Raw genomic sequence first — 14,830 nt, 5'->3', positions numbered from 1 at the left:
CTCTCTCTGTGTCTCTCTCACTCTCCCCCTCGAGTCTTTGATCTAGTCTAATCAGTTGGCCGTCTTTCTCTTGTGCTTCCCCCAGTGGAATTCCGTGCTTGGGTCAGCATCGAGTAATACCAATAATAATGAAATCAAGGTGAAGAAGGCTCTCGCTACCGCCTCCCGTTCGCAGGTCTGCGTTGGCTTCCTGTTACTGTAACGGTATGGTATCATACAGTTGCAGCCACACTTGTTTCCACTGAACAATATTCTACTTTGGTCTCCGATGTAGGTATTTGGTTGCGATTCAAGTTGTATTTGATCGGCTTCATTGATTGATGACTTCATATGAAGCATTTCTTTATACCAACACTTGTTCCTCTGGAATAACATCCTGATAACTAGTAGATTTGTGCGTGGAAGAATAGCTGTGACTAGGGTACCTGGTTATGTGGGCAGCAAGTAGTATTCTACGTAGTGCTTAAACCGTAAATCCGTCACAATACCACAGTGGCGCGGGCGTCTCTGCTCCAGCAGTACTAGTTAAGTGACTGACAACTTACCTGCTTTCTTAAAAAAGAGAGGGCTCTCCTGTCCTGCAAGACCAAGTCTCCATCCGCTGTAAGATGTAAGATTAATTCGGAAGATCCTTGGAGCTAATACTCCGTTACTGGGGCTGCTTCCGCGTTCACATTCATCAGCTACTAAGCACTTCCTCTTGTGTTGCTTTTTTGCTAGCGATCCCGATGTCCAGTCGACTGCTTCGTTGTCCCGTCGTCATTTACGCGCAACCACTCAATGTTAGTTAAGAAAGTAACCGACTGTCAACTTTGCCTTTTCGACGTGAATGGGTCCCAGAGCCGATGGGATTGCAGATTGTCACTCTACCTTTCTCTTTTCTTCTAAACCAGCTTGACTTTCCCCTCATTTTGCTACACGAAAATCAGTCGGATGACGTCCGCCTCGCGACCAGTCTCAGCGCTTGGTCTCGCTTGGTCTCGCACATTCTCTTTTCCCCTTCCCCCCTCCCTCAAAATCATGACGTTTGTGTCATCGCCGTTGTCCGTATCGAGGATGCGATTAGTCACTGACTCCGGAACGACCTTAATTTTCGGATCACAACACTGCAGATGCCGCACAGCCTCAATCCAACCCTCGGTCCCCGCACATCATGGATGGGGGGAGGGGACCGATGGCTTGGGTGGCTCACTGGCTCGAAGCACGAGTGGTCGGATGTTCGACTAGTATCGAGTAGTATAGTACAATATAGTATAGTAAGTTAGTCAGTAGGTAGTAGGTAGGAGTTGGATGCCTGGCGTATTATCAATACTATTACGGTTCCGAATAATACCTATTACAAAATAGTTAGTGATTTAGTATGTATGAAGTAAAACTAGAACCTTGGCCGGAGCTTCGTGTGGCGGCTCCTCACCAGCGTGGCAGGGCGGAGCCACCATCATCTTCAAGTATGACTCTGATTAGTGATGGACTGATAATTAATAAGTTAGTTAGAGCCCATCACTTACTTTGTAAGTTACTCAAGGGTCATGCTACCCGCATGAGGGGTAACATTTCCCCCAAGAAAAGTAAATCATCCATCCAAAACAACACACACAGGTGAAGTAAATCAATTAAGTGGACTACACCAGAGCGAATACTCTGGTTAGCGGCCAACTTGAACCCTCTTGACCCCCTTCAAAGGGGGGGAATCATCCACCAGTCGTTGGTTGCATTTCACGGTGGCCTCCTTCTCCATCTATGACCCCATTTCTGGTGCGCGCGCACACTTATGCCAAGCATATATCTTGTCTGCCTACAGCTGGCCATGTAGTGTCTGCTTAATCTCATGCGATCCTGCAGAGTCTTTTATGACAATCGTTGAGGGGCAGAGGGTCGCTAGTAGTAGTTCAAGTGCCACTAAACCAGACGGGAAATACAGCCACTGCTATTACTTAGTTGGGTAGGTGGGCTGGATGCCCTCTCGGTGGCACCGATGCTAGTATTCAGCATATGCTACCACTACTACTATCATACTAGATATGTATGATGTTATCAAAACAGCTCCCCGCGCCAATAATGGAAGGTGCTACATGGTCCTTCATTTATACTTACATACTACTTTTTATTGTCTGGACCACCTGCTGGTAATGGCGGTGCTTCTAGCCAACGGGTTCTATTCTTGACCCGCAGAAAGGTAGCATCTGTCTTTGAAGGCCCCTTACTTGGATGTGTCCTTAGCCTGTGATTAGATGAAGGAATGACTCTCCGTTTCTTTCCTAACCTCTTGACCTCCGGAGCCTTTTCCTTAGTCTGCGATGGAGGCAACTTTCCTCGATGCACATACCTCCATTTGGGTGTCAGAGACTCGAATTGTCCCGTGGGGGGGCAAGGTCAGCAGGGTCCAAACTTCAAGGGCGAACGGATATCGAAAGTTATCAAACCTCATATTGTTTCTGGAGCTGATTGAGAAGGAGGAGCAGCAGCAGGCCAGGCCGAGTCGGTCGCCGCCTCTCGTACCCCCAAACGCTTTAAACAAGCAACTATAGGGTGCAAGTCAAGTAACTCTCAAGCCGTCTAGCGGTCATTGCTCTGCCGAGCATGTCCATCATTTGTATCTCAGAAAGCAGGGTAATCATCTGCAGCGCTACTATTACCTGGCGACCACTCGGATGTGTATTATTGCAACAGACACTTCTGCTATTATGCGGACGGGCTAGCGATGTCTTCCGGCTTGTCGCGACTGAACGAAAGGCGATATCCACCAGTGCGCTAAAAGGTTGCAATGACGTGGGTTTCCCATGAACAGCTGCACCGGACCTCGGTCGTAAAGGTATTAGGTTGGCGGACCTAACTACGATTTAGAGGAGGGTACGGAGTACTACTACTGTGTAGCTGACTGGGTATTAGTGCAGTGGGCAAAGGAAGGTAGGGAGGGTTAATGGATTGACAGCCACCACCCTGACCCATGTCAAACACATAGCCCGGATGTTGATTTGCGGAGATCCGCTGATAACCAGCATGCTCCATGGGCATACCTAGCAAGCTGCTTGCTCCATCGAACCGACTTGTCAGTACTTAGTAGTGACTTACGGAGAGCTAAGATAGCGTCTCATCTTGTTGGGCAAACAAATGTCTCGCAATGGGGCTATTGTCGCTTGCCGGGATTGTTCCACCCAGGGTAGTACGAACGCGAACATCCACACACAGAGAGATTTGGAGCTTTGAAGTTCCCACGCGACGAGGCTAGACTAACTAAAAGTTGGGGGCAGAAGAAGGGGAGTGAAATGGCCTGCAGGAGCTAACTCGACACCATACCAGTTACTGCTAGTTACACACAGTTTACACTCCTCCTCACTCCCTACAGAACACGCAGTATCGACCACTTATCGGATCCACCATCTACCACCAGTACCCGTGTTCCGGGTGGCAGGATATTATCCAGTGGATATGGAGAGGGAGAGGAAGAGGAATAAGTTGAAGGTGCGGCGGAAGCCCCATGCTTTTTTCTTTTGTCCATTATTCATTTTTTCCCCTTCTCCTCTCCACTACTGCATGATGTATCGACGGGAACACACACGGTGGACGGATCGCGTTCAGATTCAATTAGCACGAGGGATTTTTCCCAGCCAATGATAGGAAGAGCGATCCAACGAGAGAAGAAAGGGAGAAAAACGGTCCCGTCGAAATTAGCATGATTGTCCAGTCCGCGATGCAGCTCCAAGTGGGATGGGATGCACCACACCGAGTGGGTCGGTTCCGAGGACTCTCATGTCTTGTCTACATTACTAGTCCAAGGACACTAAACCTGGCCGAGTCATGGTGGAAAGCTAAGTATTGGAATTTAATCACTGATTCATTCACGGTTAGTCTTAATATTTCCCCTTCCTCCCCGGTTTTGCAATCCGGTGTATAGATAGTACGTACCCTAATTTTTCTACTGAAACCCGGGCAAGGGCTCCATCTTGAAGATGTCCCCGCCAGTGGGGGATGTGACGGTGTACCGATCCAGCTTGGTGCGTGTGTGAGACAGAGATACTATCCAGTTTCTCGCCAGTAAGAGAAAGAGGGAAAGAGGAAGAGAGAGAGAGCTGAGCTCTGGATCTTCCATGAGCTAGACCTAAGCAGCTGCAAGAGCTACAGCTTGCTTTTTTTTTTTTTTTTTTTTTTTTTTTTTTTTTTTTTTTTTTTTTTTTTTGGTAATTACAACTACTACGTATAGCTTTGCAGTCCAATCTCGATGGGACGATGGAATATCAGCAATCTACGGAAGTGAGGCCACATCTTCCGTACGTTAGAAGATGCAGTAGTTGATTGTGATTTGGACCGGATCGCTGATAAAACCCATGGATGATTTGGTGGGATCAACCCTGGCTTCGGCTGCATACATCTGCGGGCGCGACCAAAAAGCAAAAAGGTGAATGAACAGCTCGGCATCGTATCGCCAGCCAGCTTACTTGCTATAAATGGTTATAATCATCATTTGGTCAATCAGTTTACTGATCAGAGGCAAGAAAACAGAAAAGTAAGTGATAAACGAGAAAGCATAATCAAAGACTACTACTGTGTAGGTACTACTTAGGAGTAGTACTACTACTAACTGAAGAAAGTTGAACTGGCAATCATAGTTGGGGAGGGGAAAATTCCACGAGGAAAAATGAACGAACATTCGGAAACGAGGAACAACCGCTTTCCGATACGGTTTCCGGCTAAGAAATACCCACGAGTGGATGTGGATGTTTGTTCCATGGATACGGATGAGGTACGCGTGCAAACTAGTGCTGTTTCTTACTTCCTCCTCCTCCTCCTCCTCCTCCTCCTCCTCCTCCTCCTCATCTTTTTCCTCTCCTTCTCCTCCTGCCGAAAAAGACCCGGCCGAACCCCAGCCTGGTTATGGATACAAAGATGGAGAATAAGTCCGGAGTACTCCGGACTAGGGTAGAAACGGACTTAGTTAGTAGCAGGGGAAACAGAGTCTGTCTGAGTTGACTTGGGCACCACCGTCGGCCAAATCGATGACAATATGGCATGGTATTTGTTATTACTACGGGAAAAGAAAAGAAACAATGCCAAAGCTAAAGCTAAAGCCTAAGCCTGTCAGGTAGTGAAACCTAGGTATCTACGGAATTAGTAGGCATCTAACTACTAGGTATCTATCTAGTAAGAGAGGAGAAAAGAGAGACAGCTCTTGGTTGACCGCTAGTATTCCGATCAGACAACCCCATCATTTCATTTCATTTTATTTCCATTTCATCCCGCGGAAACCATAAGGGAATAATCCATCCATGCTTTTCAGCCCTTGTCGTTTCCCCTGCGCGCACTGATGGGATGATCGAAACTGCTAGACAGGCGACCGCCACCCGATTGATGAACATGAACATGGATCCCGATGACGGGGATAATAATGCCAGTCAACAAGACGCCGGGGTCCTCGTAATGCCAAATACGGGTGCTGTTCGCTACCCTTCTCTTCTTTCCTCTTCTTCCCTCCCCCCCCCCCTCTCTCTCTCTCTCTACCTTCCCTGTAAAGTATGGTGAAGATCCAATCCAGGACCAGCGATCAATTGCGGGCTGAACCATTCTGTGGCGGGAAAGAGTAACTTGCCATGTGGTATGATGATAACGAAATGGATCCCCGGACATCCTTAATTTCATCGTCATGGGTGCTTTGCTCCGTATTTCCTCCCCTCCTGCCCCCTCCAATATGCGGGATCCAGACAGCCACCGCATGGTGATCAACCATCCTGTCAGTCACCCTGTAGCTAGGGTACCTAGTAGAAACACTGAGAAGAGGTGGTCCTTGCGATCCATACAATTAGTTCTATTCAGCAGGAAAATGCAGCATAAACCAGCAGCAGAAACCTGAGCTACAGCTACTCACATCTCCAACTGTTATCTCTACCTAACTACAATGCTTACTTGCTTGCTTCTTGCTTTCGTATCTCCAAAGACGATCTTCCCCTCCTCCCTCCATCTTCCCCCTGGTTGGACATTCCATTGCGGGATATGACTTCACAGGCACACGGACTCCGCGCACCCCGTCCAACCCAACGTTCATAATCCAACAGCGACGAGAATGGAGTCAGTGGTGGCTTGGGATGCGGGTTTATTCGCCCGGATTCCGGTAGCAGTGGGGAAGTTAACTGTTTAGTTTGCTGGTCCTCCTCTTTCTAGGATCCCTCTCCACGTAAACTAGCCGAAGAGAAGCGAATGACTGGACGGGTAAGCCGGTTCAAGCTTTTCGTCGCATCCGCGTGTTCCTTTCCCGAGGCAGATTAAGCTGCTGCTGCTGCTGCTGCTGCTGCTTCCATTTCTCCCTATATCTATCGATTTACAAGATACTGCAATGGCTGTGGATTTGGAACTTTACATGAAGGACGGTGTGGGACTGACTGCAGCAACTCCCGGAATTGCCTGCCCTTCCTTTGCCCGACGATCGGACAACTGCTGCTGCTGCTGCTGCTGCTTTGTCAGGATCGATGTATATGCCCAACTAACTATCTGCTAACTTGCCTAATCTTAACCAGCTAATTGACTAGTCAACTACTATTACTACTAAGTTAGTATGACACTCAAAAGGACAAGTCGCACATATGCCCGGCAACACGGCACATCCTCATGTCGAAGTATCAGCTGATTGTAATCGGAGACATAAATCTTGATCATGCGGAGAAGAGACACTTGAGACTGAAAGGAACTGAACAGTTCTAACATCTCGGACCATCGCCTTCATATGTATGCGTTTCTTTCCGACTCCCCGACTGACTTGACATGATGCTCGCGCTCCGATTCAAGTTTGTCCAGCAAATCCGTGACGAAAACAACAAAGCCCACCTGCCAAGAGACCGGGTATAGACTTGGCTTTCTCTCTCTCATCCTGCGAAAGTGAAAAAAGGAAAACAGCCAAGCTGCCCGTGCTGTGCAGACCAGAAACAGCCCAAGTGCCTCTGACCGATCTTCATCAATATTTTTTTTTTTTTTAAGTTGATCGCCCCGTGAGTCACTCACTCGCTGCGAGAGCTGAGCTTACTTGGCACAAGCACAACTCGTGTTCTGGCGCACGGCTTAAGCCGACCCGTTGTACACAGCCTGCTTCTCTCTTCTCCCTCTTCGGTTATCCTCGCGCGAAAGGAAGGAAGGAAACAGTCAGATGAACCATGCCAAATAGCATTTCTGGAATTAAAAATAGGGTCATAATGGAGATCTCTTATCGTGTGTGTACATACACACAGACCTGGTTCGATGGAATGGATTAGGTAAGGCACATATAGTTAGCGGCCATCAACGGGAGAAGGGAAGGCAGCGAACAACAACACCATATCCCGTCACGTCTCCTCCGGGAATGCCGCCATTGGTGTCTTTCAAATCCCTCATCAGCAAAAAGCCCAGGAACACCGAGAAACACGGGTTCACACCGATAGGACCTGATGGAAAAAGGATGGCGGCGGCGGCGGCGGCGAGTGAGTGAGCGAGCAAAAGGTCTGGCCAGGCCGTGGCGAATTACTTCACCGTGAGTCAAGGGCGATGTCATGCCCGCCGTTTGAGCTCATCTGTGGTTGAGATGATATTGAATCAACATGTAGCTTCTAGAGCTTTGAGGTTTCCCTTTCGTGGGAGCCGTTGGCTTTGATGCTGATTTGCTATTTGGGGGTTACTATGTCTGGGTCGCCCGCTGCAGCCGAACCAGCCCTACCATGTGTATACAAACTAACTGCGCAGCAGTAGCAACAGGGACTGACTGAACACAGCATGGCTGCCTTAGACAATTGGCTCCATACATCTACAGTGTACTGTTATCCAAAGATGACGATTGAAAGCCTATCGTGACACCATCACCATCACTATCCCCACAATCAATCACCTCATCCCTCTCACGATGACCTACCAATCTGTAGTAGTACAGCAGCAGCAACAGCACTCAATAGATACTATACCCCCCACCCCCAAGCAGAGTCTTGACATCAAAAGCAAAGAATAGCAACAATGAATTAAATGACATCTTCCCCAAACCTAAACCCAAACCCAATCTTTCATCCCCATCAACCTGACATCAATCTTGCATCAACCCTCCATCACCATATAGAACCAACTATAAATACCCCATTTAATCACTACTGAATAGCTATGCCTATCTCAAGCTATATCCCCAACCAACCAATCTACCAAATCAACCCATCCCAAGCTAAAAGAGCTACGCAGCAACAACAACCAAAATGTCCAACCAATACGAACGTCAAGCCGAAGACCTCTACGAGGCCGAGAACGACCCGTCCCCGGTATCTGGCACCTACCGGGATAACTCGTACGCACACGAGACGCGATCGGGTCTGAGGAACCAGGTCCCTGTGACTCGGGATGATGATATCTATGAGGATCCGATGCAGCCGCCTTATTCGAATACGGATCAGCAGCTTGGTATGTCACCCCCTCCCATACTGTATTAAATTGATTATGTGTTGTGTGTAAAGGACTAGGTGCTAACGAATCTGCTTGTTTGTACAGCTCAAGATGAAGACGAGGCGATTGATCAAAGTAATGTGATCCAGGGAAGGACGAGGGGCGCGAAGCCGCAGACTCGGAACCAGTATAATGAGGGTCCTGATGAGGATGAGTTGCCGGATGAGGTGTTGTATGGCAATGTGGGGACTTCGAGTACTCGGTATGCTTGATTGTGCACGTCTTCCATATTGTGAATGATGGGAAGGGTGTATGAATTATGATGTTGTGGTTTTGTTTTTATAATTATGGTTGATTTGGATAATTATGTGATATGTGTAAATTATCTCTGGGAGAATATGTACGCTCTCAATGTTTCATTTTTGGATATTATATAATGATAAGACGTCAAGTCATAAATTCGTTTGTCCCATACTGACCAAGAGTTTGTGCCTGGTCCTGGCTTGGTCGCTGTCCGTGCCGGACGCGGCCCGGTGTCGGGTTTAAGTCAGGTCTGCGAGCAATGGGCTTATGTAGCTTTAACGCTTGTGGCTCGAGTAACGGACCTGTGACATGTGTCGACAGTTGACAGTAAGGGACGCCGGGGAAGGCCTCCGCCGCACCGGACCGTTGCTGCACGACGGCACTCTTGAGGTCATAGGGATGCAGGAGGGGCTGATCCCGCTATCGCATGGATGCTTGTTTGCGGAAGCTTGACAATTAAGCTTGGGGCTCGCTTCGGCTCAGATCCATGAGCGAATAGAGTGTTAATGGATTTTCAAGTCGGTTTCACGATAGAACCCGAGTCTGCTATCGGTTAGATGACATCCAACTAGACAACGATGAAAGCACATACCACGAACTGCTCCAGAGACTCTTCAAAGAGCTCGTTATTCACTCCAATACCACCTGGATGCTCGGCGGGAGATAACGGGTTCTTGACCACTAGAAGTAGAGGTGGTCAGCGTACGGCTGTCCAGAGAGTCATCGTCGTAAGCTAAGCCAGAGCGTACCGTATTCGACGTAGAGATTGATGTAGATCTGCTGCAAAGCAACACGCATGTTTGGACTCTTGAGGTCCGTCAGCATGACGAACTTGATGTTGGTCGGAGTTTCGTAGTAGTGGAGCTTGTATTGGCTCGTGCGGTAGGTAACGAAACTATAAACGTGGCCGAGTTGTTAATGACTGTCCTCGCAGTCGAGTTGCCTCGTCGCTGTGGTGTAGAGTCCTTACTTGTCGTCCTCGCCTCCTAGCTTGCGAACCATGTTGCGCAGGGAGAAAACAGTACCGAAGATGAGCTTGGCATCGTCGTCCGTGGCGCGCGCAGTTTGGCCTAATGTTGCGGGGAGACCCGGAGTAGATGTCTCGGAAGTCGGTCGTGAGGATTTGCTGCCAGTCATGGAGGTTGGGCGTGGGAGCCAGCGCCGATTATAGATGCATTCAGCTAGAAACGGAGAGACAGGGTTAGCAATGTCAATTGGAATGGCTGGGGATGGATGGATGGATGGATGCGAGGGAGGTACCATGACGATCGAAGATATAGAAGGAGTAAACAACCATGATGCCGACAGGGGAAAGTAGCGAGGATAACGGTTTAGAGACGAACAGTCTATAGTTGGAGTGTCGCAGAGGTGGCTTGAATCGTGTCTTCCGGACGATAGAGATTCAAGATGATAAGCCCCAGAAAAGGAGATCGAGGGCGGGTCTGACGGGGGGAAGAAGGGGAGAAGGTTAAGCTGATCAGTTGAATTAGACTCGGGGATCTTACTCGTGGGCGGTGAGTCGCTCAGATCCACGGATTCTCGATCCAATTCCATTTAAAGAAAAAAAAAAACAACAATCCGATTATATGTTGCTACTCTGATTAAGGATTCCGTTTGTGGTTGATGAGTTGTAGGCTGGGGATCTATTCAAACAGATCGTCCAGTGATGCTTTGAAGTTCAATAAATCGTGCCTATCATTATTTCTTCGGGGAAATTTTGAATTAACGCCTCGTAATGCTTAGTATCAGCCTTACATAAATCTGGTGCCCTGGGCATCCACCACTTCTTCAACCACCACGATTTCCCCTCTTAATCCCCCCCGTCGATCTCTTTCAGCTCTCTCCCTCTCTTCGATCCTGTCTTTTGATCTCGCACCGCAACCTTGAGGAGAAGTAAATCTTTCCTTACCCCTCTTCTTCCCGCAGTCCCTGTTTCACAGCACTGAATCTTCTTCAGTCGGTCCCTCTTGCCAAATCTTGACTTCGGCGCAACGGCTGCTTATCTCCATTGCCTCGTAAACCCCGATCTTTCCCCACACTTCATCACAGGCAACCGTCATTTTTCCTCTTCTCGTCACGGCCGACCCAAGTCTGCCAAGTTCCGATCTTTGTGTGAAACACTCGGGACCCTAAATCCTTGCCGCGGTGGTTCTGTCGTCGACATCTTCCAATGGCCTCAGGGGACGCCGAGCTCCCCCAGCAGGATGCCAGCCCGATCACCACCGAGCGGCCACCTCTGCCGCCCTTTCGCTGTGTGTGAGTTGCACTGCTTTGCTCGTCTCATCTTCCGAACCTGCCCTCAGGCCTGTCTCTGGCTTTCTTCAACCGTTCACTCATGCTTCCCGGATGCTCCTACATGGGGATACTGATTCACATCGACTTCGGAAATTAGTTCCACTCCTTCATACGAAAGTCCCCAGAGACATCATCGCCGGAACCCAATAGTCAGGCGTCCAGTCAAGGTAGGTCCTCGTTGCTCTAATAATGCGCTCTCATACGTGCTGTTTGATTACCGCTTATGACTACGCCTGCCTCTTCATTGTATAGCTTTTTCGCTAATCGTTGTTACCAGGAAACGCTGAATGCTCGATCCGAGTATTATACCAGCCAGGATGATGGCACTGCTGAGCACCGGATCAATCAATATGTGATCAAACAAGAGATCGGCAGAGGATCATTCGGAGCAGTGCATCTTGCCACTGACCAGTTTGGAAACGAATATGTACTTGCCCCTGCGCAACATCATCTCGGGTATCTCCTGAAGAAGCTGACCGAGAATGCACCGTTCAGGCTGTAAAGGAATTCTCCAAGGCCCGTCTACGGAAACGTGCGCAGTCGCATCTTCTGCGCAGGCCCCGAGGCCCTAAGCGTCCCTCAGATGGGTTCAACTCCCCACTGCATCGCCGCCCGCTGGGTGGGGATGAGCACAAGGAAAACGCTCTCTACTTGATCAAGGAAGAAATTGCCATCATGAAGAAGCTGAATCACAACAACCTTGTGTCTCTAATAGAAGTCCTCGATGATCCTACAGAGGACTCGCTATACATGGTCATGGAGATGTGTAAGAAAGGAGTGATCATGAAGGTCGGCCTCGAGGAACGAGCAGATCCTTATGATGACGACCAATGTCGCTGTTGGTTCCGCGATCTGATTTTAGGAATCGAATACCTACATGCACAGGGTATTGTACATCGCGATATCAAACCGGACAATTGTCTATTGACGAGTGACGACGTCTTGAAAGTCGTCGACTTTGGAGTGTCGGAAATGTTCGAGAAGGATTCAAACATGTTCACCGCAAAGTCAGCAGGTTCTCCTGCCTTTCTTCCGCCGGAACTGTGCGTCGTGAGACACGGTGATGTCTCAGGAAAGGCCACAGACATATGGTCTATGGGGGTCACACTGTACTGCCTTCGATATGGCAGGCTCCCATTTGAGAAGGCAAGCATCTTTGAGCTTTACGAAGCCATCAAGAACGACCCTGTTGTATGCGAGGGAGAGACCGACGAGAACTTCAAGGATCTGATGTTCCGAATCCTGGAGAAAGACCCGGCCAAGCGGATCACAATGGAGGAGTTGCGGGTAGGTGAAGCATGAACGTTGCCTTGACGCCATTATCTTACTCATAGACTGCATACAGGAACACCCCTGGGTGACGAAGAATGGACTTGATCCTCTTCTACCAGAGAGCGAGAACACCGCTGAGATCGTCGGTCTGCCCACAGAAGAAGAGATGAACTCCGCCATTACGAAAACTATTGGTCACGTTATGGCCGTGGTAAGTTGACAATCTCCTTCAAGATACTACTATCGTGATTGGTAAGTTTCAGGCTAACGATTACAAAAGATCAAAGCGGTTACGCACTTCAAAAGACTGATCGACCCGGCAAAGGCAGACCCGCCCATGCAGAGTATCCTTGGTCAAGAATACGAGACGCACTTTGTTGAGCCTCCAATGGAGATGGAGCCAGAGGAGAGCTTCACAGCCAGCGGCAATATGCCCATACTAAACAAGAGCCAGAGTCTGAACATGTATAATAGGCGACCTTGGGAACGTGATAACGTGTTGCAAGGCTTCCATCAGCGTCGCGACGATCTAATTCACAACCAGCTTACCGACAGCAGCGAGTCTCTCAGCCATCACAGTAAACCCGGACCTGCGCCAGGCAACAACGGCAGAAATGCTTCCAGAATGGAGCCTGAACGGAAAGATTCCGGGTCTATTCGCAGTCACAATATCGCCGGAGGGTCGATTGACGATTTCCAATCCAACTCCAACCCTCAGTCCCCGTCTCCTTTCGTCCCGCTATCCCGGGCTAGCTCGGTCACCACAAAGCGCAGCGTTGAAGGAACCCGTGGCCATGCACGTGATCCTCTGGAAGAGGAATTCCCGTTCCTATACATCGGACCATCAACATACACCGGCTCGTCCAACGAACCCAACATGGATACTGACACCGATCCCATCTTCGAAGAACCTGACACCATGATATCTGCCGAACCCGACGAGATGGACGTCGACGTATCCCATCCAATTGTAAGCGAGTCTCCCGGTGCCGCTGATTTCGACATCTACGAGACCGCCTATCGACAAGAAATTGAACGCATCCGGACCCGCACACTCCCCCGGCAAGGCACCATTCCCAAGATGTACCTCACCCGCCGCGTGGAAGGACGAGACGATGTGAAGAAACTCGTGGGACAACATAGCCCCGATTCACCTATAGCATCAGGCCGAAAGAACACAGGCCTAAGCCTGAGCTCTGCAGTTAGCGCCATCAGACTTCAATTGGAGCAACAACAGCGACAACAAGAATAAAAAGCACAGCAGGCTGCAGAGAATCAAAAACCGGCCCCACTTCGCCCATCTGCGCCATCTGCCTCCGGTGGCATTCCGGAGCCAGTCGCATCGTTGTCTGCGGCGGCTGGTACCACCACGACTAGTGCCCCTGAGACATCTAATCCATCAGATATCTCCTCGACAACCAGATTAAGGTCCTTGCTTGATCGGGTCAGGAGTAGTCAGGACCCGTGATCGAGAGAATGATGGGAGAGGACTGCCCTGGGTATAGGTCGACAGCGGGCAACTACGGAGTCATGTCTAGTATAATAGAAAGGGGATTATTATTACCGTTGCATGCAGCAGCCAGAAGGAAGAAAAATACCTGGCGACACATTCATTCCCTACTGTACTTATGTCAGATAATAGCATTTCTGACAAGCTTAGATATAGCAGTGTAATGCAAAATCCTTAGAACACTCGGTATGAACAATAATCATGCAACGAGCAACCACCAGCCAGCCACAGGCTCGACGGCGGCCCAAACATATTACGATGCACAAATATTACAGTAAAGCAGTGCTAGAGCTAGAGATATTACATCTGACGTCTACGCGTTTGGAGCTGTGCTTGATAGTGCTTGCTCCTCTTCAACTTCTTTTGATCCTCTGTTCGTCTTTCTCCAATATGGCACGATGACCTCTTGAAGAAAGAGCTGAAAAGCTGTACATATAACCTTGTCAAGATCTGATCACTAAAGAATTAGTAATTATACAATATATTATGTCCTGACCATAGAAGAACCACGCGCCCAGAGACAGCGGAGAGGGTCAAGGCAGAGGAAGAGGAAGAAAAGCTGGCTAGTGTGGAGAAGAAGCCACAAACGGAAGAAGAGAAGAATGCCAATAAGGGAGACATGAGGGGAGGGAGAGAGATAGAGAGCACATGATGCAAGGCAAGGAAGTTAAGCCCAAAACAAGGAAAGTCAATATGTCACGTCATATTCATGAAGTTCGTATGTATGGAGACTTTGGAATAGTGCTCCGAAAGCCCGATGATGTGTGCAAATTTCAATATGCATGGAAGATCATCAACTCAGTGCATCATTAAGGTGCATGTACGCATAAGGAAGGAGAAAAAAACGCAGGAAATTGATCAAGGAAAGTGGACCAATCAGGCTTTTGGTGACGAGGTTGACCGACTTTTGCACAGCTTCAGCCAGATACGCGCAAGTTAAGCCAGCCCAGAGAAAGTAAAATTGGACATGTCTGTCGGACGCTTCAACTCGGTCATAGGGATATCGATCCGCCAAGCATGAGCGATCAAATTGTCCATCAAGCCGCCCCGCCGAAGAGCGGGACCCCGATGCGC

The 14,830-nt window shown here is 48.9% G+C and overlaps 4 protein-coding genes across 4 annotated transcripts; 3 read left to right on the top strand and 1 right to left on the bottom strand.

Annotated features, from left to right (window-relative positions):
* Positions 1-3,691: 3,691 nt before the first annotated feature.
* BO87DRAFT_400350 (uncharacterized protein) lies at positions 3,692-4,561 on the top strand (the record flags this gene model as incomplete). Its single annotated transcript, XM_025625516.1, has 4 exons — positions 3,692-3,848; positions 3,936-4,001; positions 4,202-4,268; positions 4,390-4,561. 4 exons carry the CDS (start codon positions 3,692-3,694, stop codon positions 4,559-4,561), a joined length of 462 nt encoding a protein of 153 aa, XP_025475965.1.
* Positions 4,562-8,192: 3,631 nt separating this feature from the next.
* On the top strand, positions 8,193-8,648 carry BO87DRAFT_317235 (uncharacterized protein; the record flags this gene model as incomplete). Its single annotated transcript, XM_025619760.1, has 2 exons — positions 8,193-8,394; positions 8,482-8,648. 2 exons carry the CDS (start codon positions 8,193-8,195, stop codon positions 8,646-8,648), a joined length of 369 nt encoding a protein of 122 aa, XP_025475964.1.
* Positions 8,649-8,767: 119 nt separating this feature from the next.
* BO87DRAFT_379762 (TRAPP subunit BET5) lies at positions 8,768-10,119 on the bottom strand. The gene is made up of 5 exons (XM_025624136.1): positions 9,940-10,119; positions 9,650-9,860; positions 9,429-9,574; positions 9,272-9,360; positions 8,768-9,222 (listed from the first exon to the last, which is right to left on the bottom strand). The coding sequence occupies exons 2-5, from the start codon at positions 9,814-9,816 to the stop codon at positions 9,205-9,207; spliced, it is 420 nt and encodes a 139-aa protein (XP_025475963.1). The 5' UTR covers positions 9,817-9,860; positions 9,940-10,119; the 3' UTR covers positions 8,768-9,204.
* A 368-nt stretch (positions 10,120-10,487) lies between these two features.
* BO87DRAFT_366830 (putative calcium/calmodulin dependent protein kinase) lies at positions 10,488-13,932 on the top strand. The gene is made up of 6 exons (XM_025621857.1): positions 10,488-10,935; positions 11,072-11,141; positions 11,252-11,401; positions 11,470-12,261; positions 12,320-12,457; positions 12,527-13,932. The coding sequence occupies exons 1-6, from the start codon at positions 10,850-10,852 to the stop codon at positions 13,496-13,498; spliced, it is 2,208 nt and encodes a 735-aa protein (XP_025475962.1). The 5' UTR covers positions 10,488-10,849; the 3' UTR covers positions 13,499-13,932.
* The last annotated feature ends 898 nt before the right edge of the window (positions 13,933-14,830 follow it).

This window comes from Aspergillus neoniger (genome assembly GCF_003184625.1).
Source record: "Aspergillus neoniger CBS 115656 unplaced genomic scaffold BO87scaffold_36, whole genome shotgun sequence".
In the NCBI taxonomy this organism is placed as follows: domain Eukaryota; kingdom Fungi; phylum Ascomycota; class Eurotiomycetes; order Eurotiales; family Aspergillaceae; genus Aspergillus; species Aspergillus neoniger.
The sequence above is the reverse complement of the archived record's forward strand: the minus strand, read 5'-3'. Positions and strand labels throughout refer to the sequence as shown.

Bases quoted from the DNA above. Each gene is read 5' to 3' on its own strand.
- BO87DRAFT_379762 (XM_025624136.1), bottom strand. From the start codon at position 9,816: ATGACTGGCAGCAAATCCTCACGACCGACTTCCGAGACATCTACTCCG. The intron at 9,575-9,649 runs GTAAGGACTCTA...CCACGTTTATAG, and splicing joins CTAGGAGGCGAGGACGACAA to TTTCGTTACCTACCGCACGA. The intron at 9,361-9,428 runs GTACGCTCTGGC...CTCTACTTCTAG, and splicing joins CAATCTCTACGTCGAATACG to TGGTCAAGAACCCGTTATCT.
- BO87DRAFT_366830 (XM_025621857.1), top strand. From the start codon at position 10,850: ATGGCCTCAGGGGACGCCGAGCTCCCCCAGCAGGATGCCAGCCCGATC. The intron at 11,402-11,469 runs GTACTTGCCCCT...TGCACCGTTCAG, and splicing joins ACCAGTTTGGAAACGAATAT to GCTGTAAAGGAATTCTCCAA. The intron at 12,458-12,526 runs GTAAGTTGACAA...CGATTACAAAAG, and splicing joins TTGGTCACGTTATGGCCGTG to ATCAAAGCGGTTACGCACTT.